We start from the raw sequence: 27,654 nt of genomic DNA, 5'->3' as shown, positions 1-27,654 counted from the left end.
TGAAGATCTAAACTTTAGGTAACTCCCTTTTTAAGTTAGATGGTACATTGTTAGATTATGATGGAAAATTTAATTAAAAATAAATATTATGATAAACTTTTAGAAGTATTTGTTAATATCTCTTTTTTCTTTTTTACAGAATTTAGATTTAACTTCACCACCTTCTTTATGTGAGAGATTGGATGGAAACTTGGGAAGAAGACTTGTAAGAGATGCCGAGAATCAAAACAGGAGCAACATCTATGAATATAGTTATTTTTTCTTTTACTTTTTGATATGATGAACTGATAGTTACTTAACTTATTCTAAGGAAGATATCAATTGTCATATGATAATGATGTTTAAGACTGCGAGTGTCTTGTTTTAACCTAGAATTCGGTTGGGTAGAACCCACAAAACCAGTTTTAATGGCCAGTGTGACTCCTAGGCAACTGCATGGGAGTCACCAGCAAGTGGCGACATTATCTATAGGGTAAATGCAAGTGAGCAATAGCAGGTCCCCCATCCAGACCCTCTACTTGCTACTAACCAACAGCTACGTGGTTTTATAGCAAAGCAGTAGCAAGAAGCAATGTGCATATTCGACTTCGTGTTATACATCAAGGACAAAATGCTCACATTTCAGGCGACTGCGATCACCGACACATGTTTCTTTTTGGGACGAGTGTCCGAAAACAATGAAATGGCCTGCGAGGTTGCACTCAAGAGGTCGCCTGTAAACTACTTGATACAGTTAAATAATTGCAACCCACAAACACATACACATGCAGCAACTTAATTTCTTGCTGAAGTTCGAATGCGTTGGAGCCGACTTCTCAAAATGCATTAGTTAAAGGAACTTGTTGAATGACTGTGTGGAGATGATTCTTATTGAGCTTTCTCCGGCGCCGGCTTGTTCCCCTGCACAACCACCTCGACAAGAATTAGCCATTAAGGTTAAAAGAAAAGAAATGAACATTTACATAACGCATCAAAAGAGTTACTGGCAACAATTTTGTTTTCCACTTCTCATAAACTAAAAGCAGTTGCCTAGCCGGATTCTATATCCTGTTTAAGTTTCCAGTGTTATTTGGACCAATGTTCATAGTTGATGATCAAATAGGTGACAGTTTGATGGCATTTAGATTTGCATTGTAATTTTGCTTATTTACAGCCAGTCCCAATTGTGAGTGTAAAACTCATTAGATCCAACGACATACATAAGAGCTCTATAGAAGACAAAGGCCACAGACAGAAATAATTAACAAGCTAAAATTCACGTAACTGATCCCATATAGTAGAATAAGACTTGACACGCTGTTATGCTCATTGGCAAATAACTACCTTAGTAGAGATGACTTCTTAATATAGATTAATCAAAAATATCCAAAATATTACCATGCATGTTTACCATACACAAACTTATATATCATGTTTCCTAAAGTGAAACAATTGTGATGCAATCTACATTACTTAATATCTCTAAGAATTAATAACTTTTAAGGAACCAACTTTCCTCTAAAGCCAATATGAAAATTTCTATTATTTGCAAATATATATAGTTTTTTTTTCAAACGATAGACTACTAAGATAGAACGGCTGCTGATTTTTTACATGGAGACAGTCATCAAATAGTACTTGCATCCATAGAATTAAAAGATTCGGAAGCATAGTATTATTAACTTCCAAGTGCAACCACATCTTTAGACGAAAAGTTTGCCATCTTAACAACTTCTTATATATATGCCGTGTATTTTCTGTTTTCATGCTAAAAAAAATAGTATCAAAATGAATTTTCCTGTATTGAACATTATTGAGAAACCTAAAATTTGAGAATTTGATTTATATAGTGAGTCTTGGATAATCCCATTACTAATTCCTGTAGGATCAAACTGTTCAATTGGTCCATGGTACTTCCCATTAAAATGAAAATTCTCTCTCTAGCGAAGATGCCACATTGCATTTAGGATCTTTATAAGTCTAAATTAATCATTACCTTATAATTCCATTAAAGCAACTCGGCAGGCACATAGAGCTATTATGCCAGAAAATTTTTAAGCTCGCTCTCTTTGTGGGGGTGGGGGGTGTGGAGAGAGAGAGAGAGAGAGTTCTTTTGGATCATTTGCTTTTCTTAAATGATGCACCAAATCAAACTCCAAGCTGTGTCAGCTTCCTTTTTGGTCCCTTTTGGCTCAAGAAGACTAAACTACCATGGAAAGAGGTCACGTACCACAAGAGTAATTTACAAGAACAACATGAAGGCAGTCAATTGTACTTACCAATACTGATTGTGAAGTATGAAAGAGTCCGTTGGCACTTTTTTTCCATCTTCATTACGATTCCAGTGATAGAACGCATGTGTTCTATTCTTTATCTCTAATGTAGAATGCCCATAACTGGCTTCCCTGAATGCAGAATAATCCGGTTGTGGGTCTCTAAACCTACAAAACCAGTTCAAACAGGCATGAAACAAGGCCATAACACAAAACAACAGAATCAATCGATACTTGCAGGTGAATTGGTGACATTTGGTTCATCATCAGGTCATCAGAACCAGGGCAGTCTTCAAATATGATGCAACTAATCTCACCTTCCAGCAAGGCCTTCTTGATTTCCTCCATCTCCAACAGTTATATAAACAGGAGCTGATTTATCAGGTATAGGATACCGATCCCCACTTGAAACATTATAGTGAATGTTGGAAATCCGGTACTGGAAGTAAGAGGGGAAAAGTTTCCTTTAGTAGAAATCAACTTCCTATGTAGATTTACTACATGAATGGAGCTAAATATGAAAGTGGAAGCATTCACAACCAATCAAATTGAATATCGATCGACATGTTCCTATTTTTTTTATTTGTTTTGACAGAATGACATATGGAGCAAATGTAAGTGAGCACATAAATTCTTCACAGCTAAAATGAGCTACCAATTCACTTTTTTCCTAAAACTTTCCCAAAAAGCTGAAACTAATGGGTGTTCCAGTGTCAACCTAAAATACTTGGATAATTGATGTTATCAGACAGGCCCAATTTTCAAAACGAAAATTTTAATTTAGCTATGCAGGGGTGGAGGAGAAAATGAAAGTCAAATCATGCCCTTCGTTTATTTTATTATGCAAGAGCCAACTGGGCCCTGATGTGTGGGCTGAGATCCCACCGGACTACTAACTACTTTCAGTCAGTGGTCAAGTCCTCAAACATGACAAAGTTTACAGGTGAGACTGAGGGTAAAACTCAGTTTCTCCATCCTTTTTCTGTTTCTCCTAAATTTGACAGATAAGGTCAGGAGAAGAAAATGTGCTTGATTAATTGAAAGAACTGCTGTTGAAGTATGCTAATATATGTTGTTTGCATACACTATTTCACAGAGAAGCAACATTAGATGGCAGAGAACACACATACACAGACGAACCGTGAATCTTTACTCCAGAGGCAATAACTCATAGGAGCAGTTATATTTGGCTTGGCTTTAATATTCTACTACTAAAACATTATTTTATTTTTGACTCTAGACAATAGACAGCAAAGGAAGAAGAAGAAAAAAAAAAAAAGAATACGAGTTGAGGAGCATACTGATCTTTCGTAAGCATGGACATGGCCTGCAAATACCACATCAACTTTGTAATGCACAAACCAACTCTCAAAGACCACCCTCATGCTTTCACCTTCCATGAAGTGCGCTTCATTGCTACTGTAGATCGGGACATGCATAATTACAATGAGCCAAGGTGTCTTCTCCCTGTCGACTCTTTTTAATTCCTCACCGAGCCACACCCATTGAGGAGTGTATTTTACTGTCAAAAGATCAGTAAGGCACACTTAGAAAATACAGAAGCAAGGAACATCATTCTTTGTTGAGCAAAGAGAAAAATTGAAGAAATTACTTCTAAAAGAATAAAACCTAAATACTAGTTTATGAAAGAGGAATGTAAAGTGCTGGAAAGATCACAATTAAAATTGAATTACCTATTCCTTTGTTATACAAGCATCAGCCTATTCCAACAAACCAGAAAAATTTGTTGCAAGGTAAGAACCAAAAGACCTGGACTCTGGAATGAAAAGGAATTCCCAGATCCCTGGTTCTCATGATTGCACAAATTGGTACATTTCTAATTCTTTTCAACCAAAAACCCAAACAAGTGAAAAGGTGGAACCAAGAAACATGGTTAACCAATGAACAATTATGATTGGAGACTCTAATACCCATTAATATACAAGATTCAAATCAAGATTGATAGCACTGAAAGGCATGTCTCTTGCTCTCAAATCCTTCAACAGGCATCTAAGGAAAAGGAATGAAATCTAACAGTATCATGCACTTAAGCACTTTTAAAACCAAAGTTGAGAGCAAGCACCATAGGTACTACGAACAAAACCACAACCTCATGAGCATTGGGGACAACGAGGATGGCTACTAGAGTTCCCCTAAGATTTCCATGTCTCAAGACCTAAGGCCCTTGTGGTGGTTGGCTTCAAAGAGCTGCCCAGAGTGAGTCTGGGAGAATTATGTCTGTGTTATGCACATGTTTTGTGTGTCACCACATGGCACACAAAACATGATCTTATGGGGGGCAGGCCAACCCTAATTTAGAGTCCCGTGGGAATTGGGATATGCTCATATCACTGGAAAGACGTGGGACTCTGAATATAGTCCACAATTATGTCCAGATATAAGGTAACACATAATCTGTTCCATGTGAGTACAATTTGGTACACAACCAAATGCTAACATCTTATTTTATTATGGTTAAGATATTATTTGACTTCATTAGTTTATTGGAAATTGTTACTTGTTTAGAAGATTTACAAAGATGAACTGCTTTTCTCCAATTAGAATTATTTCAATGGAGTTCTTAGAAAATAAATGGTGATTAAATTTGAGGATTTTTATGGAGTATAAATTACATTATTGATTAAATCAGTCTTTCATGTTCCTTAGGCCAAGGTTTGAGGCACATGGTCAATAAGTGCCTATGCGAGGTGTGACAAAAGTCACAAAACCATATTGTGTTTATCAGGATTATTGGTTCAGATACAGACCTGCTGCAAAGTTAGAGGCATCCTATTATATTGGATGAGCAAAGCCGTCCTTAACCTCATAAAATTGACATGTACAAGCATATGTGTATTATTAGTATTCACTAATGAGATGAATAAAGAGAAGGGAATCGGGAGCTACCAAATGGAGAATAGCTGGATAACACAATGATATGAGCAGATGCACGTCTGATGGCATACCAAAGAGGACCTGTGCTTTTTGAGGCTGCATGTGGTGTTGGGTATCTTTGGAGAAATGACTTGAAAGGAACAACTTCATTCTAGACATTGATATTAGAAAAGCAAGTCAGTTGAAGAACAAAACCAGGAGGACAAAATAATCAACTGCTATTCACATTTCAATATGATCATTCATGATCCTAGCATGCTTAGACTGTACTAAGAATTGTAATGTACCACATGTAAAAACTATAAGAATAAGCACAACTGGTGTGAATTACAAAAATTCCATTTAGCATAAAAATTACTAAAGGTTGTCCCTAGTGCACAAGGCTCCCTCCTTTGGGAGTGTCAAGGGATTTTTGTACATAGCCTTACCATGCTTTTGCACAAGGTACTAATCAAACATGAGGTTGGTGCAGAAGAGATACAAGTATGTCATTATCAAGCCGGTTATTTCTATACCCATCTTATGCCAAAAATTAGTACCATGGATTCAAGGGAAAGGAATGATATAATTAACTTTAATTCTAGGCCAGGTATACTCGACAAGATTCATGCTTCACAAAACTAGTCAAAGTATTTTGCTTAAAGGTCAAAATGTATACATTCTCTGCAGAAGGATCAATGTGTCTCAAGAAAACAGTGAAAGGCATGTTCTATAAATACCATAATGGAACTAATTTACCATATAAGGCATGTACTCTATTTCATGATTCCCAGCTGACCAGATCCATGGCTGATAGGCTGTACTTCTTTCAACAAAACGGCCCCATGTATCCCAGCGAACACCAACATCATGATACTCATACCTGTCAGCATATGAAAGATCTCCAACAAACAAGACTGCCTGTCCAGCACTCCCCAAGTAATGTTCAATTGTGGAAAGAGAATTATAGGTTTGACCCAAATCACCTAAACAACCAAACAGAACAAATCACCAACCATTTTCAAAATATTAGACCAAACAGTGGTTAAGATGAAAAATAAATTTTCTTTTTGCTAAGAGAAAAAATAAAGTTATTACTACTATCTAACAAACACTTTTTCTACAATCTTTTGAGTGCCTACAATATTAAGGCAAAATCAAATTAATCAATATTACATCATGTCACTAAATTTCCTGCCTCTTGCCATGAGTTACAAAATTGTACTCAGCCTTTCTTAGCCTTGAATTTAGTTTTGCATCTTGCCAACATATGCCAAAATTTTGCATTTCAGAAGGATTCATATTCCATCTGTGAGTCCAAACTAGGCTACAGTCATCTGCTTGTTTGCTTAACTAGATAGCTAACAATCTAGTGAGTTCATTGGCTTAGAGCTTTAACGACCTTCTATCTGTAGTACAGATGACAGATTGGAGTCCATGGTTTTCTCCTCATGTTTAAGACAATATCCACGCTTTTCACATTTGTAATCCTGATTCTCAGCAGTGAAGTTATCCTTCAAGAAGGTTGTGTTTATCATTACCATCATAACTAAAACATCAATCATGAAGCAATAACAAAGAAGAACGGTTCAATCAGGATGAATAGTTTCTTGCTTTAAAAACTTTTTAACTTTAAAAGAATTTGTTGAAAAGGTACAGCAACAAAGTTGACATTAGCTGAGATTCACACGTGTTGTACTCTGTAGAGGATAGATATATACAGATCTAGTGCAATGGCTTAAGAAAATACAAGTTTGAACTACCTCAAGAATTATTAACCTTGTTAATCCAAATAAGCAGAGAGAAAGGGCATCTCAAAAGGAGCTAAATAAATGGTAGAAATTCCATTTGATTATTAGCATGTGTTCTTGTCATTAACCTTTGCTGGTCCAGTAATAGGACCTTCAACATTGGTGCGGATACTGTTCATTCCTCCCTTGTAAAATCTAGATTGTTAAATAAAAAATTATAAAATTTTCAATAATTAGGTTATATGGCTTGCTAAAAATCTAGATTGTTAAATAACAAATTATAAACTTTTAATAATTAGGTTGTATGGCTTGCCAGGATAAATGTTAAATCAAATGCAGTGTACGGTGTAAAATTTTTTATAGTTGTTATTGTAAACAAGGCCTTAACTAATATGTTAATTAAAGTTGTAAAAATGGCATTTCCTGTATGGAATCCATTTAAGGCAATATTATAGGAACAAAGGAAAGGCTAAGGAAGGAAAGAGCAAATGACTTTGCGTTTTCCCTTCAAAATCACCCAGGTCAGTTTTCTCATGGTTTACAGTTTTCAACACTTTAAACAGGAAACTAGAAAGGATTTACAAACAGAAAGGAAATTAATCTAGTTAGTCCTTTACACTAAGCTGCTCCAATTTCAACTGCGCTGCCTATCAATCTAATAAAGATATTCTAAAGCAGACAGAAATATCTCACCTATAATGCCAAATGTGTAAGGAGCATCAGGACTGATCTTTGGGGGTGTGTGAAACCAAAACTCTCGAGAAGAATCACCATCTCCAATCTTGTAAAAGTACTTGGTGTCGTACTGAAAACAGGAAAAATCCAACTGATTCATGAAACAGATATAGATATAGAAACTGATAGCAAAAAAAGTGTATTATACGGCAAAGTGTATTATAGAAACAGAACATTAAGATATCAATTTTCAAAACCAGCCATCCTGGTATGAAATTAAACTGAACTTTGGAACAGTAGCCAAAAACTTCACAACTGGAAGATGAAAAACAAAAATGACACAAGGCAAGCCCAAGGGTCTTCATCCATGTTTCCTCCAAGCATACAGATTAACTAGGTTTCTACTTGTCCCAAATTGTAGAACTCGTATAATTCATGTACAATGTGCAAGAAGGTCTGATTGCAGAGTTAGAAGCCTGGCATGGTCTGTGTACAGACAGACATTTGTCTTTATGCTTCACTTTTTTTTTTTTTAACAACTGGAAACCAGTAATTACTCGTAATTTCAGACCATTTTGTGAAGCATGTTATTTATAACTGCAGGGTACAATAGACAGTTACCTCAAGGCCATCAACAAGACAGTGATGAATGTAGCCAGAGCTGTAGTTGTAGAAAGTGTAATTAGTCACTGTTCCCTCTGCAGTTAATGTGTACTTTTTCTCTGATGTTCCATATTGTACTATGTTGGACCCCAATGTTTCAGCTGTTACCCATGAGATTATAATGGCCTTTCCATCATAGTCACCTTGTGTGATGTGCACCTACAACAGAATCTTTTAGTAGTCAAACATAACACAACTAAAGACTGACTTTAATTTGTAAAAAGAAATAGATTAAAAAAATGCCTATCAAATCTTAGGTAGTGTATTGCCAATCTATTGGACGAGATCAGTTTTTTGTTAGAAGTATAAGTAGAGAAGGACTCTAGAAGCATAATAATACACGCTGGAACTCAAGATTATCTTCAAATTATTTAAATTTATGTTTGTTAGTAATAGATAATTGTCGTAATCTTTTGTATTTTATATCTTCTTTATCTCCTAAGTTTTAGGAGATAGTTATCCCTATTTTTTAGGAGTAGAGTACCCAATCCTTTCCTACTTTCTAGGAAAGTGATATAGCAGTAGTTTGTATATATATATTTCTGTTACTCTCGGATTTAATTCAAGCAAGCTATTGGATTATTTCAAAGTCTTGTTTCATGGTATCAGAGCATTGTTCGATCAAGAAGAACGATAGTGACTTCTCTCGGTTTCATTCATGGCCGACGCCACTCTCAACCCAACCCTAACCGAAGCCTCAGCCACTTCATCTCCAAGTGCTTCTCTTCCATCTTCGTCTCCCTCACACCTCACTACAACACCTATTGATAGCCATCCCCTACAAATTACTCAACACAAACTTAATGGGAGTAATTTTACGGAATGGTCTCAATCGGTGATGTTAGAGATAAAAGGCAAAGGAAAATCTAGGTATTTAACCGGATCCATTCCTGCTCCACCTGCTACAGCAGCCAACTATGGCCTTTGGGAGGCTGAAAATTCTACCATCATGGCCTGGTTAATCAACTCCATGGAGCAAAAAATAGGGAGAACATACCTGTTTTACAAAACGGCCAAGGAAGTTTGAGAATCAGTCCAAGATATGTATTCAGATTTGGAAGATTTCTCTCAATGTTTTGAAGTCCGATCAGCCCTCAGGAACACTAAACAAGGCATGAACAGTGTGACCGAGAACTTTAATGTTTTGGTTGGATTATGGCATGAGATGGATATGTTCTATGCAATTACTTGGGAGTCTCCAACTGATAGCACACAATATAATAAGATGATAGAAAGAGAGTGAATTTTTGACTTCTTATATGGTCTTAACCCTGATTTGAATGAAGTTCAGGGTAGGATTTTGGGTACAAAGCCTCTTCTATCACTCAAGGAAGTTTTTTCATAGGTAAGAAGGGAAGAAAGTAGGAGAAAAGTGATGCTCCAAAACCCATTAGATTTAGTCTTGCCTCTGTTAAACAGGGGGATGTTTTTGCAAAGAGTCAAGCAAGGGAGAAGTTATGGTGTGACCATTGCAAGCGGCCCAACCATACTAAGCAAAATTGCTGGAAAATCCATGGCAAACCAGCAAATTGGAAGCCACGGTCGAGGAGAGATAATCCCAAAGCAGCAGCCTATAATGTTGAGGCTCCAACAGAAAATAAGTCCAATCTGAATCTATCAGAAGAGCAAGTTCAAGCCTTGTATAGGCTTCTAAACCAAGGTACAGATCAGTCCGTCCAAACTAATCCTCAGCCCTCTGCTTCTCGAGCACTACAAGGTAATTTCCAGCCCTACTCCTTGGTTTCTAAAAGTCTTTCTAAGAATATATGGGTGATTGACACGGGAGCATCATACCATATGACAAATTTAGCATGGTCTTTGACTGATTATACCTTATGTGACTCATCTCTCAATATATCTATGGCTGATGGAACCACTTCACTGGTTTTGGGTATGGGGATTGCATATATTTCTAATCTAAAGCTGAATTTTGTGTTACATGTTTCTGGACTGCAACATAATTTATTATCAGTGAGTTGGATCACTAAAGATATGAACAGCACTGTAATGTTCTACCCTTCTTATTGTGTTTTTTAGGATCGAGCCTCGAGGAGGATGATTGGTAATGCTAAAGTAATGGATGGCCTTTATTGTCTTGCAGTAAAAATTTTTTCCTTCTAGTTTTTCTTCTAATAAAGTTGTTCTAAGTGTAAAAACCAATGCCAATGCCAATGTCCTGTTATGGCATAAGCGCTTAGGACATCTTCCTTACCTTAGGTCTTTATATCCTAATATGTTTGGTAATAAAGAGTAGTTTCTTTCATGTGAACAGTGTACTCTTGTTAAGCAACCCAAATCTCATCATCCTACTCAAATGTATAAGCCTTCTACTCCCTTCCAATTAATTCATAGTGATATTTAGAGACCCTCTAAATGCCCTAACATCACTGGTTCTAGATGGTTTATTACATTTATCGATGATCATTCTAGGGCTCGTTGGGTGTACTTGATGAAGGAAAAATCTGAAGTTGGTAACATATTCAAACGATTCCACAAATTAATTTTGAATATGTTCCAAATTTCCATCAAAATAATTCACACTGATAATGGCCGAGAATATTTTTCAAATGATCTCTCTCATTACTTGGCCAAGCATGGTATTTTTCACCAAAGCTCTTGTCCATATACAGCCCAACAAAATGGAGTGGCCGAACGAAAAAATTGACACCTCCTAGAAGTGGCTAGAGCTATGATGATCACTATGAATGTGCCTCATTCTTATTGGGGAGAAGCAGTCTTCACTGCTGCCTACCTAATTAACCGTCTCCCATCCAAAACCTTGCAATTCCAAACTCCTCTCAGCATTCTATGTACTATGTATCCAACCATCTCTACCATCTTGTCTATTGCTCCTAAGGTTTTTGGCTGCATCGTCTATGTTTACAACAATGCCCCTTCTCGGACCAAGTTGGATCCCAAAGCCACCAAGTGCATTTTTGTGGGATATTCCCCCTCTCAAAAGGGTTACAAATGCTATTGTCCTACCAGTCACAAATTTTTGGTTTCCATCAATGTGACATTCTATGAAGATCTTCCCTATTATTCCCTCACAGGCTACCAAAACAGTTCCAATGAGCCCATTTCTCCCTTATTTTCCTTCGATCCAAATCTACCAATGTGTTCTCAAGGGGGAGAATTCTTAGTGCCTCATGACAACACACTGTTGCTTCATGACAATATACTATTTGGTGCTAGAAATTCTGAACCTGCTAGAAATTCTGAACCTAATACCAAAAATCCTGCAAATTCTAAGTCCTCTCATCATTCTGAGCAGGAAAAACCTAGTCCTACAACAGCCAAAAATCCTCCGCTATTTGTCTACTCAAGAAAATCTAAAGGTCATACAGAATTGAAGCAAAACCAGCCATCTCCAGAGATTGATCCTTCAGCAAAAAAAGGGTAGCAATGAGGGGACAACTGCACTAGAAAGTGACAGCAATACTAAAGAAGAAGATGGCTTAGATTGGGCTGTTCCAATAGCATTGAGAAAAAGGGGTAAGATCATGTGTTAAGTACCCAATATCTAATCATCTAACCTATGTGAAATTGGCTCCACAGTTCAGAGGATATTTGGCCCAGATTGATAGCATTAATATTCCCAAAAATATTCAGGCTGCTATGGAAGATCCTAAGTGGAGAATGGCTGTAATGGAAGAAATGAATGCATTAGTGGGAAATAAGACATGGGAGATAGTTCCATTGCCTCCTAACAAGAAAGTGGTTGGATGTAGGTGGGTATTTACAGTCAAACACAGGGTTGATGGGAGCATTGAGCGATACAAAGCTAGGTTGGTTGCATAAGGTTTTACCCAAACCTTTGGAATTGACTATGAGGAGACATTTGCCCTGGTTGCCAAACTAAATTCCATTCGAGTACTATTATCTATTGCTGTGAATTTTAATTGGCCTCTCTTCCAATTCGACATTCATAATGCTTATCTTAATGGTGATTTGGAAGAAGAGATTTATATGAGGGTTCCCCCCGGTTTTGAGCAAAAGGTTGGAAGTGGCAGTGTGTGTAAGTTGAAAAAGTCACTCTATAGTTTAAAACAGTCACCAAGGGCTTGGTTTCACAAATTCAGCATGACCCTCAGGTAGCTAGGGTATAAACAAGGCCAATCCGAGCATACTTTGTTCATTAAACTCAACAAAAATGGAAAAACGGGCTATATTGATTGTTTATGTTGATGATATTATTGTAACAGGTGATGATTTGCAAGAAATTGATAATCTAAAGCAACAATTGAAGGCTAAGTTTGAAGTTAAAGACCTAAGAACTATGAGATATTTCCTAGGCATGGAGGTAGCTCAAAGCGAAGAGGGTTTGTTCATCTCACAACAGAAGTATACCTTGGATTTGCTGAAAGATACCGGAATGACAGCTTGCAAACCAGCTGGAACACCCTTGGAAAAGGGCTGGAAACTAGAAGAAAAAGGTGATGATGCTCCCGTGAACAAAGAAAAGTATCAAAGGTTGGTAGGGAGGTTGATTTACTTGTCATTAACTAGGCCAGACATAGCTTATTCAGTGAGTGTAATCAGCCAATATATGCATTCACCCACAGAAAGACATATGAGGGCAGTTCAACATGTTCTAAGATACCTAAAGGGAACTCTTGGAAAAGGATTAATGTTCAAGAAAACTAAAAACAGGAACATTGAAGGCTATGTAGATGCAGATTGGGTTGGTTCTAGAGAAGATAGTCGTTCAACTTCAGGGTAATTGCACTAAGGTATTTGGGAATATTGTTACATGGAGAAGCAAGAAGCAGTCAGTTGTGGCTCGCAGCAATGCTGAAGCTGAGTTTCGAGCAATTGCTCATGGGATATGTGAAGTAATCTGGCTGGAAAGGCTCATGGAGGACTTGAAGATTCCCCTATCTCAACCAACAAAAGTATTTACTGATAGCAAATCAGCTATTAGCATTGTTAAAAATCCAGTGCAACATGACCAGATGAAGCACGTGAGGATTGATAGGAATTTTATAAAAAGAGAAATTGAGGAAGGAGGAATAATCTTGACCTATATACCATCTAATGATCAAGTGGCTGATGTTTTAACAAAGGCAGTTCCAAGACCAGTTTTTGAGGCTCTAATTAGCAAGTTGGGAATGACTTCCATCTATTCTCCAGCTTGAGGGGGAGTGTTGGACATGATCAGTTTTCTATTAGAAGTATAAGTGGAGAAGGACTCTAGAAGCATGATAATACACGCTGGAACTCAAGATTACCTTCAGATTATTTAAATTTATGTTTGTTAGTAGTAGATAATTGTTGTAATCTTTTGTATTTTACATCTTCTTTATCTCCGAAGTTTTAGGAGATAGTTATCCCTATTTTTTAGGAGTAGAGTACCCAATCATTTCCTACTTGCTGGGAAAGTGATATAGCAGTAGTTTGTATATATATATATATATATTTCTACTACTCTCGGATTTAATTCAAGCAAGCTATTGGATTATTTCAAAGTCTTGTTTCACAACTACCAAAATGTGGCTGAAGAACAAGGTAATTAAGTACTTTTAAGCCTTAGTTTGATCAAATCCCTATTCTATTCCTGTAAAAAGTATGTCCTAATTCCCAAAAAGAGAACCTAAAAGGTAATTTCTTCAAAGATCATTTTATGTGATCTAGTTAAACATTATGCACAGAGGTAAGCTTTATCATGTCTTCATCAGCACAATGTTTTTGCTTTCTTCAAAGAAACAGGTTCATCTTTTCCAGGTCCTGAGACTATCTTCTGCAGTTAGAATAAGATATACTTGAAATATTTATCATCCAAACCATCTTGGATCAATTCAAATGAACACTTGTGAAACGTTCAGTTACTTGGCATCAGCTACAATTTTTTTTAATTTCCTCTAAAATCCATATTCATGAGATATTGGCTATTTGACTTGTCAAGCTACAACCACCCTTTCTTTGGTCCAGGCTTGGGACCCATATGTAAGAGCACTATGAAATAATTGGAGTTATGCTCCATACAACAAGGGCATGAGAAAATATTTGTATATATATATTAAAAATAAATGGACTACGAAGTGGACAGAGAAGGGGAAAGGAGGTTTAGGAATGAGGGAAGGGGAAACTACTTTTGTTAGCACAACTAAATAACTTTTGCATCAAAGTATCAAGGAATTGCCACCTGAGAATGCAAAATAAAATCAATAAACATATTTTGTTACTTGTGCTTTTATTCTACGTCCTTCTATAAGTCCGACTGTTTGGCAATGAGGCTTACTTGCTGAGGCGCATTATGACCCTTCGGGACTACAAATGCTTCATTATCAAGAGGAATGTCAATAGATGGCCACTCCGTACGAACAAAAGTGCTTGTGACACCGGCACTCCCACCATAGACAAAGCTGAAGAAAACAAAAGATGCAAGAAGGATCTGAAGCAACACAAACCCCATTCCCTCTCCTACCTCGCGATCTCTGATCAACCAGCCAAAAGAAACATAAACTGCTGCAAGTGAGGAGAAGACGAGAAAAAAACACAACAATCATCATGAGAAAACCTCAAAATATACTGAACATCATCATCATACAAACTTGGATTAGAATTAACTTTTCGTCTTCCACTTATGTAATCCATTAAGATCTTTAGAATAAACTTACTCCACCTTCAAGTTATACATAGTTATAACTGCTGAAGCTATATAGTTACATAAAAAGTTACGAACTTGGTGACCCTGACGAAAAAGTTGAGATTCCAACTAAATGCCATCTTATCCACTAAACATAACTATAATTTACTCGGACACCTTTACACACAGAAACCATAACAAACCAGCAACCCAACAGATAAGAATCGCAGATCAGGAGGCTCTAGATGGAGCAATCTTAGAATATAGAAATAAAAATGACATTTGGAACAACAATAACGGATACGCCCCAAATTACAGAATCACAATCATATCTAGTTCCACACACAAAAAAAAAGGTCGCGTTTCCAAACAACAACTAGGATTCAGAATGGCAGAGAAAACCCATGATCTGAACCATGAAACACAAAAAAGAAAAAAAAAAATCAAATCCATCCCTCAGAACTGTCGAATACAACTAAATAAGAGGATTCAAATATCAATTAAATCTGGGCTTATTAATATCATCTTCAACAATTTGGAGAATACCTTCAAATCATTTAGAGAGAGAGAGAGAGTGGAAGGGCTAGCAGTTGGCAATGACGCCCATGGATTCGGCCACGCGTGCAGTTTTAAGAAGATGATGGGGAGGCGTAAGTTAGTTGAGAACCATGCGGGAGGCGTACGTTAGAATTACCGGTCTTCGGTGGTGTTGTGTTGGTGATGACGTAAGAGAAGGGGAAAGATCGAGTGCATATATAGTGGTCGGCAAGCCAATCTACGTGGCGAAACTCCATTGGTGAACCATCGGGACCCAACCGGAGTCTCTGCTTTATTATAAAATTAAAACACATTGTAATTATTATGAGTAGTAATTGTATAATAATAATTATTTAAGTTGAATGGATTTAACCAAATAACTTCATCGATTTTGATATTAATCGTAGAACAAGAACAAGAAGACCTAATTTCCATGGGTTGCTGCCAATGGGTTCTCCTTCTCCACTGGCGACCCTTTTTCTTTTTTTTCTTTTAGTTAAAATTATTTTTTATTCTTTAATTAGTTTTTTACTCGAGACTATGACGGATGACATATGCATACAAAGAATTGAAAGAAAATAAACTTTTAAATTTAATTTTAAAAATCTTTATTAATTTTATTTAATTTTTAAATTTATTTAATATCGATAAGCACTCGTACCATAAACTCAATATAAAAAATAAATAGAATGAAACAAATTTTTAACCAAAAAAAGAAAAAAGAAAAACAAAAAACTCGAAGTACAAAATCCTTATAAAGTCTAAGACTACAAATAAAAATAATAGCACAATCAAATTCTTATAACTGAAATCACGTAATAATATTAAAGCTCATATATGTTTTTGTTGCCGCCACAAGTCACAAGAACATTTAATTCTTCTTCAGGAGACGGACTGCTTTTGATGCCTCTGCCAATCACAAAACCCAAGTGGACGAAAGGTCATGTATTGGCCACAATGTCAAAGAAAAGACATTCTGATTGCAAGTAATACTAGAGTATCTGGGACACAAAAATGGAACTGGCCGCCCACAATTTCTTCAACCTAATCAAATACTAGAACGATAAAACTAATCAAGACTACTCTCCCATGATTTGCTATACAGTTGATCACCTCATCGTACATGCTAGAAACAAACCTCTTTGGCCACCACCAGCCACAACAACAATTGTTGCTATCACAATCTTGAGGTTGCTTGTACTACTAGAGCTTACAAGCATCATCAAAAATGTCCGAAGGATAAATACGAATGCCCTCTTCTTTTGCAACAAAAGCAACCAAATGGGCATCTAACGAACTTTCTGGAAACACCGTACCCGTTTCTTTTCGGAGGCAGGGAGGAATACAAGACAGCATGCATTGCTGTCAAAGTTCTCCATCGGCAACTAAAGGCCAAGCTAATTTACCCTGCCTCCAGTGTTTCGATGCCATCTATGGCCCTTCTCCGTAACAAGGCCCTGAAAATTGAGGCAATAGCGATGAGGGATATTTCTAAATGGTCAGAACTAGTTGTCTTTAGACTAACCTGACCCATTTTCCGGGTGTTTAAATTGGCAGCAACTGCCATTCTTGTTCCCCGAGTTAATCGGAATTCAGACTGAACATTTGCACCCAACACTGTCTCTTTGTTAAATGAGAGGACCGTCATTGTCAAAGTTGTACTGTCATTTCTCACAGGGTAGTCTCTACCCCTTAAAGTAGCTTCTAAACTCCCACCGTAGGCTACTTGTTGATGACCCCCCATGCAACCAGCATTCATCATTAACTGGAGTCTCTTCCCCATTGAGATACTGTCTTCAAGCTTAGCACCAACATAATACTTGTTCCTAAAGGATGCCACAGAAACCCCACACTCAGCGACATTGTGCTTCAAAAACCTCAGTTTTGCACCGCTGTGAGCTGTATAGATTAAATCTTTAGCAGCAGACTGAACATCAAGACCGATACTGTAACTGGGTCCTCTGGGATCCACATAAACTGCGGTACATTCTGATTGAATACTGAAATCTTCCTTGTTCTTGCTCATTTGCCCTGTGACACAGGCAATGACATTCTTCTTCATTTCCACAGCTGTCTCCAGGTTTATGCCGTCAAACCCCACATCATGATCCCATCCATGTGGATCAAGAACAGGTCTTGTGAGCCATTGTTCACCCCTAACAAGACAACGATACCTATGTACAGGACAATCTGAGTCGAAACTTGGAGGTACAGTCATATCTGGTAGTTGAACAGCCTCTGGAGGCTCCCGATTATCAGAATTATCGTCACTGGCCAAATTCCCATCTTCTAGAACCTTCATGTCTCTCCGCTTGCGATACTCTTCTTTCAGCAGTTTCTTCATGTAAAGAGTCTCCCGGTACTCCAGCTCATCAAGATAATCCTTTTTCTGCAAGTTAGTCAATTTCTCAAACTGAGATTTTGTCAGAATCCGAATAGGAGGTAACTGATCATACTCATCTTCTTCCTCTGTGTCTGAAAAAGCAATCTGATCAGCTTCATTATCAGCTCCATTAGGGCCCATTACAGTACGATGACGTAAGAATGATGAGAGAAGATGGGGTAGAGAAGGCAGTCTTGATCGATTAGGTGGCCCCAATTCAATACTGTCTTGGAATTCCAAGATAGCATTAACATCCCCCAAAACTTTAGTACATATGCATAACAACAAGAACTGTGATCTCCAAACCTGTCCATTTGGAAGAATTTTCTCACCAGTGATATCTGTTTTACATTGAGGATGATTCTCCACAAGAATTATGGGATTTTCAAGTTTTGAATCTGAAACTGCCTGATGAATATAATGTTGCATCAGATCAGTGCACTGAGTCACATAAGATTCATAACTGACAGGATATCCATTGGTCCCTTCAGGAAGAGCTGAAGAAGAATGAGTCATGACAAGGATGGTGTTGAACCAAATTGCAGAACCAAAGACTTCTGTTATAAGCTTCAAATGGGGAAAATCATTATACCCCCGCATTCAGGAGGTCAAGCCGTTCAAAAAATAAAACAATGTCCGGTGGATATTTTCTAATAAACCGCTTCACAGAGTGCAAAATAGTCTTATTTCTTCTGAAATTGCTCGTTGAAGGCGGCAGTAGACCTGGGGTATCAATGAATGATATTTTAATGCCATTGGCAATTCCCAAAATCTCTTGGATATGATCAGTGGCAGGCTGAAATGCATCAGTCACAGCCTTGGTTTGATCAAATACAGAATTTATGGTTGCACTTTTGCCAACACCTGTTTTGCCCAGGACAAGTACTCTGACTGAGAAATCTATTTCAGGTCCAGATGCCTCTAGTTCTGCTGCTATTTTTCTAGCCTTATCACTTCTGAGATCTGCTTTTTTCAGATCCGATTCTCCTGCTCGCATCAGAGAAGCAAGGTGCATGCGATACAAGACCTTTGCCACCAAAAGATTGTCTTGTGACTGCCCAAGTCGATTGAGAAGACGCAAGAACTTAATTTTGAGATTCTCAACTTTTGCAAGTGGATTCAACTTCTCATTGGTGCTACACTGAGATTGATGATAATTCTCCACAACCACCTCGTGCGAGGGGTAATGGTGCTGACTCTCGTGATTACTAATGGAGGAGCAAGATGTATCAGCAGACACTGGCACTGCCATACAAGCCAAAAACATAATTAAGATGAATGACATCCCTTGCTTTGATAGATAAAAGAGAAACAGGTCTGGTTAGACCTGATCAAAATTGACATCTTCACATGTTAAGTACCACAAATTAACATATGATTTCCAATGTTGAAGCCTCCATTTAAACTTTGGCAATTTCATAACTAGAGTGAAATTTTTGACTATTTTTATGGCCAAGGCATTAAAATGGTAATTAGATGTTCTGTATCAAATCCTGGATGATGTTATGGATGCTACCCTTAACTTCGAGCGAATAAACTACACGAAACATGTTTTTTTGGGCAAAATTCCAGCTGTTTGTTTTTTTCTAGTTGCACGAGTAACAAAAACTCAGCAGACAAAGATACAGACCAAAATAATTACAATCATTTTAATTCAAATTCAATAATTCTAGTAATAACATGATGCAAACCTTGCACCAACTAGACTGCATCAATCCACTCATCAAAGAAATCATGAAACCTTTTAATTATTTTCCCAGCTCTGAGAAGATGTAAATACGATTTAGATGTTTCAAAATTTTTCATTCTAATACCAAAAATTCTATATCTATTTTGCAGGTTGAGAGGAAGATCTAATGGACAAGAGGAAAAGATAGAAGAAATAAAACAAAGAGAGGAAAAAGAGACAAGATAAGAAGAGAGAAACAATTTTTTTTTTTTTTTTTGGGGGGGGGGGGGGTGGGGGGGGTTATGATTTTCATTCATTTCCACCAAATAAAATATTGCCCTTCCTTAGAGACCATTTTATAAGAGTTTCAGAACCCTAAAAGTAATTGTCATACAAGTTATTGAGTGGGAAAAAAAATATCAAATAAACTACCCCAATCTATGATTTTCATTCATTTCTACCAGATAAAATATTGCCTTCCTTAGAGACCATTTTATAAGAGTTTCAGAACCCTAAAAGTAATTGCCATATAAATTATTTAGTGGGAAAAAAAATATCAAATAAATTACCTCAATCTATTATGTTAACAACTCAAGCTTCAAGATTAATCACTAGAACCTCAAAAAATTTTAAAACTAAGAAAAACATACACACAGTGAAGAAAGGTTCTAATCTAAGAAAAATAAAACGATGACTGCAGTAACAACTTCACTTGAATCTTGTACCAACAAAGCTGAATCACAAAGCCATGATACACTATTGAACTTCTCTTGTAGATGCGGTTTTCAAACATTGTTTTAAATAATATAATTGTTCAAATAATGCACACAGTTACATGACCATTTATTCAAATATTTGTTCACTGAAAGGACTAAGAAAGGTCAAAATCCAATAAGGAGTTTGTTGAGGGCCAGCAATTAGATGGAATTCATCATGATAAAGACTGCATAGGATCTTTGATGCTGTAGCTCACTGTTCAATTGGATTGCCAATTGAAGCAGTACAATATCAAGGGCGACTGTCATGACCCATGAATTAGGAAGATATTTTCTTTTTATTTGCAATTGTTATATATTTAATTATTAGTTATGTTCTAAGAATTTCAATTATGTAGAAGTGGAGAGGTAGTGGAGTGTTTTAGGAGCAGTTATTGGCAATGGAGTGGTCCACACATAATTGTGGTTAGCTTTCTATATAAAGGTGTAACTCCTACAGTGCTGAGATCATGTATGAATTATGAAGAATTTATTGAACTCTCTCATTTCTCCCTCAATTCTGTCAGATTTCTCCCCAGTTTTCCCCTTACTTTCTATCAATCTCCCTCATTTCTTCCTATTTCTCTCTCAAATTCTAGTTCTACCTTCGAAGAAAGTATTAGTTAGAACTAGGGTCCTGACATTTGATATCAGAGCAACAATTCTCGACTGTGATTTAGAGTTCCTACCAGTTGATTTCAATTAGAACAAGGTGGTTATTGTAGCAGTGATGCATGGTAAAATTTCAAGAATTTGGATTGTGCAGAAGGTCGGAGGAGCTCTTGAGAGACTAAAGTCGCTGGAGAAAGTATTCAAGGAAAAAATCAATAAAAAGTTGGACGAACTCATGATCTTGATGGCCAAAAGGTATCAGGTTAGTCTTCCAACATAATTACTTTCTAGGAAATATTCTGATCCAATTATTCAACAAAAGAAACCAATTCTTGTGACAGAGGACTGTCCACTGAAGAGAATGTTAATCAAGTCCTGGAAGGTATTGATGATGATACTACTAACATTATATGTCCTAAGCAATCTACGGATGAACAAAGCAAGGAGCAAGTTCAAGCAGCAACAAAGAAGTTCATGACTGGGATTTGAATTTGTTCAAATCATATGACCTTGTCTCGGTCACTGGTTCGTTGAACACAGTCAACTATCCTCTTCCTTTAAAGCATCTCGCTCTACTTGTTCATGGAGAAGTTCATCCATTTGTAGGCATTACTAATTCAAAGGACATTACAGTCTAAGGTGATTCTTGGTTTGTCAAGGAAGGTCAAATGGTTCCAACCAAACCAATTCAAGACCTTTCACCGGAGGTGGAAGAAGTGGAAGCCCCAGGGAGTGATTTGGTTCTGAAAGAGAGAATCAGAGTAGGTACCTTGGGTATTGTCCATCATGTTAATTAGAAGGGCTCAGATGCATACAACTTTGGGTGAGATTATGGGAAATTGCATGAAAAATTGAAGTGGATGAAGGGAAGGTAGAAAAAAAAGACGCCACGGGGATTGGCTAAAGCAACTGTGGTTAGTTACTGGATTTTTTAGGGACAAGAAATCTTTTAAGGGGAAGGGAATGTCACTGTCCTAAGAATTAAGAAGATATTTTCTTATTTTATTTTCAATTGTAGTGGGGAGGTAGTGGAGTGATTTAGGTGTAGTTATTGGCAATGGAGGAGTGATAACTGTCACAAATAACTGTTGGCTAGCTTTCTATATAAAGTTGTAACCCCCACAATGTCGAGATTATGTTTTGAATTATCAAGAAGAATATTGAATTCTTTTTGTTTTCCCTCAAGTTTTATCTTTTCTCCCTCATTTCTCTTGGATCCCCCCCCCCCCCCCAAACAAATAAAAAATAATGTTAGATCCCTAGTCCTAACTAATGTTTTCTTTGAAGGTAGAACTGGAATTTGAGAGAGAAATAGGAAGAAATAAGGGAGAGACAGATCGAAATGAGGGAGACTGATAGAAAACAGGGGGAAAATTGGGAGAAATTTGACAAAATTGAGGGGGAAATCAAAGAGAACAATAAGGAGAAATGAGAGACTTCAATAAATTCTTCATAATTCATACATGATCTCAGCACTGTGGAGGTTACAACTTTCTATAGAAAGCTAACCATAGTTATTTGTGGTAATTACCACTCCTCCACTGCCAATAACTGCTCCTAAAACACTCCACTACCTCCCCATTTCTCCATAACTATAATTCCTAGAACATAACCACTAATTAAATAAACTAATTAAATATATAACAACTGAAAATAAAAAGAAAATATCTTCCTAATTCATGGGCATCGTGATATTCCCTTCCCCTTAAAAGATTTATTGTCCCTAATAAATCATGGTCACTAGCTACCTTCTTCATCCAATCCCTGCAGCTTCTTTTTCTTCTACCGTCCCTTCATTCACTTCAATTTTCTATGTAATTTTCCATAATCTCACACCAAAGTTGTATACATTTGAGCCCTTCCAATCAAAATGTTGGACAACCCCAAAGGAACTTGCTCTAATTCTCTCTTTCAGAACTAGATCACTCCATGGTGTATCCACTCCCTCCACCTTTAGTGGAAGGTCTTGAGTTGGTTCAGTTGGAACAATTTGACCTTACTTGACAAACCTAGAATCACCTTGAACTGTAATGTTTTTTGGACCAGTAATGCCTACAAATGGCTGAACTTTTCCATGATAAAATAGAGGGAGATGCTTTACAAGGGGAGGAACTTTTTATGTTCATTGAATTGGTGACGAAGACAAGGTCATATGATTTGAACAAATTCAAATCCTAGTCATGAACTTCTTTGCTTCTGCTTGAACTTGACACCTTGTTGTGTTCAACTGTAGATTGCTTAAGACATGTAACATTAGCAGCATCACCATCAATACCTTCCAAAATTGGATCAGCATTCTCCTTTAGCGGACAGTCCTTTGTCACAGGGACTGGTCTCTTTTGTTAAATAATTGGATCAGAATATTCCCTAGAAAGTAATTCTGCTAGAAGACTAACCTAATACCTTTTGGTCATCATGATTATGTGTTTGTCCAACTTTTTATTGATTTCTTCCTTGAATACTCTTTCCAGCGTCTGCATTCTCTCAAGAGTTCCTCTTGCCATCTGCACAATCCAAATTCTTCTAAATTCACTTTGGATCATTGCTGCAATACCCACCTTGTTTTGAGCGGAATCAATTGCTATGAACCCTAAATCATAGTCGAGAAATTGCTACTCTAATACCAAATGTCAGGACCCTAGCCCAAACTAATGCTTCTTTAGAAGATAGAACTGGAAATTGAGAAAGAAATAACAAGAATTGAGGGCAAAACATACAGAATATTAGAGAGAATAGACTGAAATTTGGGAGAACTGAAAAAAAATGGGAAGAGGGAATCTGAGAGAAATACGGAAGAAAATAGACAAAACTTGAGGGAAAACAAAGAGAATTCAATATTCTTCTTGATAATTCAAAACATAATCTCGGCACTATGTGGGTTACAACTTTATATAGAAAGCTAACTAACAGTTATTTGTGGCAATTACCACTCCTCCACTGCCAATAATTGCTTCTAAATCACTTCACTACTTCCCCACTACTCCATAACTGTAATTCTTAGAACATAATCACTAATTAAATATATAACAACCGAAAATAAAAAAATATATATATCTTCCTAATTCTTGGGTTCGTGATAGCGACCTGTAATCCTTGCCCCAAGCATGATAACCTCAGGGACTGAGCAAATAAGGGCAACCTAAATTATGGGAAAGAAACAACCCACCTTCATTTTTTGGCCACTTTATGATTCCAGTTAGTGTTCAAAGCACTTAAATTTACGAGTAAAATACACTAAGTATCCCTGAGGTATGAGAAATTACAACTACTACCTTTACTGTGGAAACCTTGTTGCAATTTCTCTCTTGCCGTTAACTTATTGCCATTAGATTTTTCTAAATATAAAAAAAAACACTCCTTGCCTCTCTCAATGGCTTCCTACTAAACCCACCAACTGATTGAACCACGCCAGTCTCTCTCACATGGTTCAGAACAAGATAGGAAACCCCTTTGACATGGAGTTCTCTATTGGCCAAGCAAGGACAAATCTTGCTAGAGAAGATAAGAGTCCAATGGCTACCAATGAAAAAGGCAACACTGCTGCTAGCCGGAGGATGACAGCGATGGGGAGGGTCCCCTTGCAAAGGCTGTCAAAGATCAGTGAAGGCAAATCCAGATATCATAAATGGACAAGACTACAGTGGGCTGATTGCAAAGGGAGATGTTGTCATAAGGGAGGAAGACCCAACTTGCTGAAGAGAGCAGTGATATTGCCACCAGACACCGCCATTGTTGCTTGCTGAGGAAGAGAAGACCGTTAAAGCACCAAAGTGTTACTTACCACTGCAAAACAGACCAGATCACTGACTGATCGAATAACTAGATCTAGTTGCTGCCTTTGAAGTTTGAGTCAGTGCTGATTGAAAAGAAGACCTAAACCAACCATGAGGGAGAAGGAGACCCAGCCACTGCTCAGTGTGAAGAAGACCAACCAACATTGCAGAAGTCTGCCACTTCTGGCCAGAGAAGACAAGATCCAACCATTGCTCAGAGTCTGATAAGAAGGGGGTTTTTGCAGGTTGCACACCCTATTGCAATCTGAGAGAGAGAGAGAGAGAGAGAGAGAGAGAGAGAGGTGGGTTCCTTCTCCTCTTTCCCCCTCTCTCTCCTTTGTTGAACCCCAGCAATGGTCTCTGCAGTCTGCAACCACATTGCCAGCAATATTTTAATTTTTGTATATTTAAAAATAATTATAAATTAAGAATATATTTTGGAAATATTATATATATTTAGTTTACATATAAAGATTAGAAAAAAATTGAAAAATTTATTTTTTGTAATTAAAAACATCTTTTCTGCTATTTTTGTAATAATGGAAAATTTTAATTGGAAAATACATTTTGTAAAAGGAAGGGAAGGGAGATTAACGAGAAAGGGAGGGGTGCGTGGGTGAGTGGGTGGGGGGTTAGAGAGAGAAACCAGGGCTAAATTGAGCAATTTACCCTGGTTTTATGTGAGGGGTGCTTTCTACAATTAGGACAAACCTCAAAGATGATCAATATAAATTACTCTAAATTTATTTGTTAAACTCTTATAAAATTAAGTGTAGTCATGAGCCATCTTACAGTTTCAAAAATATTCCGAGCACATTCTGGTTACTTTATGAGGGCTGTAACAGAAGTCCTCACTAGTATACATCGTATTTTCAGCAATAACAGGTATCTATAAAGGCTTTTAGAGACCTAGTGGGATTGATGTTGGCCACTCAACCCAAGATACTTTTTTTTTTTAAGGGGTTGTTCTGGTTAAAAAGAAAAAAAAAAAAAAAACAAGATATTGGTTTTCTTTGAAACTAAAACTTGTCTGAGAAAAGGCAACAATATGGCATTGACTACTGGTACTCTAAGATAATGCTTCTTATAAAAAATAAGACAAACAGTAGAACTCTTTGGCTACTCTAAATTAGAAACCCCAGACTTTCCAAGAATTTATTGAAAAGCCACATCTTAATCTCCAGCTACATTGTTGGAGCCAGTTGTAATATTACACATGAAAAAAAGTGCTGCTAAGAACAGAAAGCAGACAAGATGCAAGAGGATTTAGAATATCTCATGATTCTACATCATACACAGAATGAAAACTATATCCATGTCAAGGAGACTTTACTATTTTTGTTTCAACAGATCATCTGTTTGCCAATAACTCAGAATCATCAAATCTAAAAGCTAAAGATAAGACAAAACAAAGACATGAGAGGATCCTTGACAATCAAATGGTTAGTTCTCACATAAGCGCATGCCCATACACACACAAATGCAAAATTTTTGGCAAACAAGAATGTAGCACTTCAACAACATCCAATTGAGCAAAAGACAGGGTGATACCTTGGTTGCTGAACTCTTCATTCAAATGTTCCTCTCTGAAAAACCTATCACTGGCTGACAATGGACTTGACGAAACCACTGACTTGGATACAAGCTGAGACAAAAACCAATCCTTAATGCCCATCATGCTATCTGAAAATCAAAAAAGAAATTACGTTATGGTGCAGTGCCTCAAGTAGCATCCTCTTCTCTTTCCTTAGGATACAAACAGGCATCAGAAAGAGCAGAAAGAGATCAACTATATCAAGTGTTTAAAACCTTCTTAGAACAACAGTTAACAGTGGGCAATGATGAATACACCGCAGAGAAATTAAGGTTGAGACAAAATAAATTGAACTAGAAAGCATCTGATGAGTGACATTAGATAAAATCTGCTAAATTTGTAAGTTCAGGTGATAAACAAAAAAAAAAACAAACTTTGAAACAGACGTGTGTATATATGTATTTGCTTCTCAGACCAAAATACTGAATATAATTGTTATTGCTTCCTTAATGTTGCCAAGAGCTCCTATAATCTATTCTATCACGCACTTGTTGGTCAGTGTCCTACAACTTTGAATTCTGTCACTGTTCAGGACAGACCAGCAACCAAAGTGGTACCAACCTGATAACATATGAGATGCACCCTGGAGGGATAAATCAGTCAAAGGATTTATTTTCCTATCCCTTCCAAAACCATTTTTTTCTGAATTGTTCAACAAAGTGGTATCACCATGGTTGATGCCCTGACGGCACAAAAATGAAAAATACTTTGCCCATCATCCAGGCATTACGGTTTGCTCAGTTAGTCCCTTATCTAAGTTTTGCCCAAATACACCCTTTCCACATAATTTGCTCTGCTCAAGTCGATAAAAGAAAGGTTGCAGACTTAGAGCCAATAACTTTAAAACGCAGCATTTGACTGAACTAATGAATTAGACCATGTCAAATAAAGGCTCAAATTATCCATGTCGCTCTCATTTTGTTGAGTTTCAGCCAACCACTCAAATTTTAATAGCAATAGCAACAAACAGTACAAAACCGACAAGAACAAAACATGAGCCTTTACCTGATCGCTCGAGTTTCACGCCAGAAAAATGATTTCCAAAAACTTCAAACCAGCATAAACAATCAGCTTGAGTCCAGAAACCATATTCACTGTTTCAAGCCACCACGCCCTGAATCAGGCCGAACCCACTTCAAATTACAAACAAATCTCAAAATCGGCTGTAATTGCAGCTGCAAAATAAAAACAAGTCGGATTTCCAAGAACAAATTTCAAGAATCCGAATCGAGATTGTTTAGGAGAACCCCTTAAGCCCTAACCAGGTCACTCATTCAACTCCCAATTAATAATGATATACAAGACTTATTTAATTATCAATACAAGCGACAAAGAAACAGATAAAGAAAAAAAAGAGCAATTTGATTTGTATCAGATTAGATGCTAAAAGGGCAGAAAAGACGTTGCAGCAATTCTGCGTCGCACAAAAACAATCAGAACGCGGGTTTGTAGAAGGGTAGAGAGAGAGAGAGCGTGGAAAAGACGGGAGAGAGAAACAGAGAGCGATGAGGTGAGCCGAAGACATGT

General features: G+C 37.1%; 2 protein-coding genes across 6 annotated transcripts; both read right to left on the bottom strand.

The window, feature by feature from the left end:
- Nucleotides 1-525: 525 nt before the first annotated feature.
- Nucleotides 526-27,654, bottom strand: LOC127806035 (bifunctional purple acid phosphatase 26). Of its 5 annotated transcripts, none has more exons than XM_052342986.1 (11): nucleotides 27,133-27,654; nucleotides 26,085-26,216; nucleotides 14,457-14,683; nucleotides 8,174-8,374; nucleotides 7,571-7,682; nucleotides 5,886-6,112; nucleotides 5,160-5,298; nucleotides 3,554-3,774; nucleotides 2,570-2,691; nucleotides 2,259-2,420; nucleotides 526-900 (listed from the first exon to the last, which is right to left on the bottom strand). In XM_052342986.1, the coding sequence occupies exons 2-11, from the start codon at nucleotides 26,209-26,211 to the stop codon at nucleotides 816-818; spliced, it is 1,623 nt and encodes a 540-aa protein (XP_052198946.1). In that variant the 5' UTR covers nucleotides 26,212-26,216; nucleotides 27,133-27,654; the 3' UTR covers nucleotides 526-815. The 5 variants fall into 5 exon arrangements, with proteins under 5 accessions (XP_052198946.1, XP_052198947.1, XP_052198949.1 ...); XM_052342987.1 differs by having other exon boundaries at nucleotides 14,457-14,680; XM_052342989.1 differs by lacking the exons at nucleotides 26,085-26,216; nucleotides 27,133-27,654 and adding an exon at nucleotides 15,351-15,516.
- On the bottom strand, nucleotides 16,302-18,468 carry LOC127806036 (translocase of chloroplast 90, chloroplastic). The gene has a single exon (XM_052342992.1). The coding sequence runs from the start codon at nucleotides 18,322-18,324 to the stop codon at nucleotides 16,744-16,746; it is 1,581 nt and encodes a 526-aa protein (XP_052198952.1). The 5' UTR covers nucleotides 18,325-18,468; the 3' UTR covers nucleotides 16,302-16,743.

This window comes from Diospyros lotus, chromosome 7 (genome assembly GCF_014633365.1).
Source record: "Diospyros lotus cultivar Yz01 chromosome 7, ASM1463336v1, whole genome shotgun sequence".
Taxonomy (NCBI): domain Eukaryota; kingdom Viridiplantae; phylum Streptophyta; class Magnoliopsida; order Ericales; family Ebenaceae; genus Diospyros; species Diospyros lotus.
Note: the sequence above shows the minus strand (reverse complement) of the source record. Positions and strands in the feature narration are given on the sequence as shown.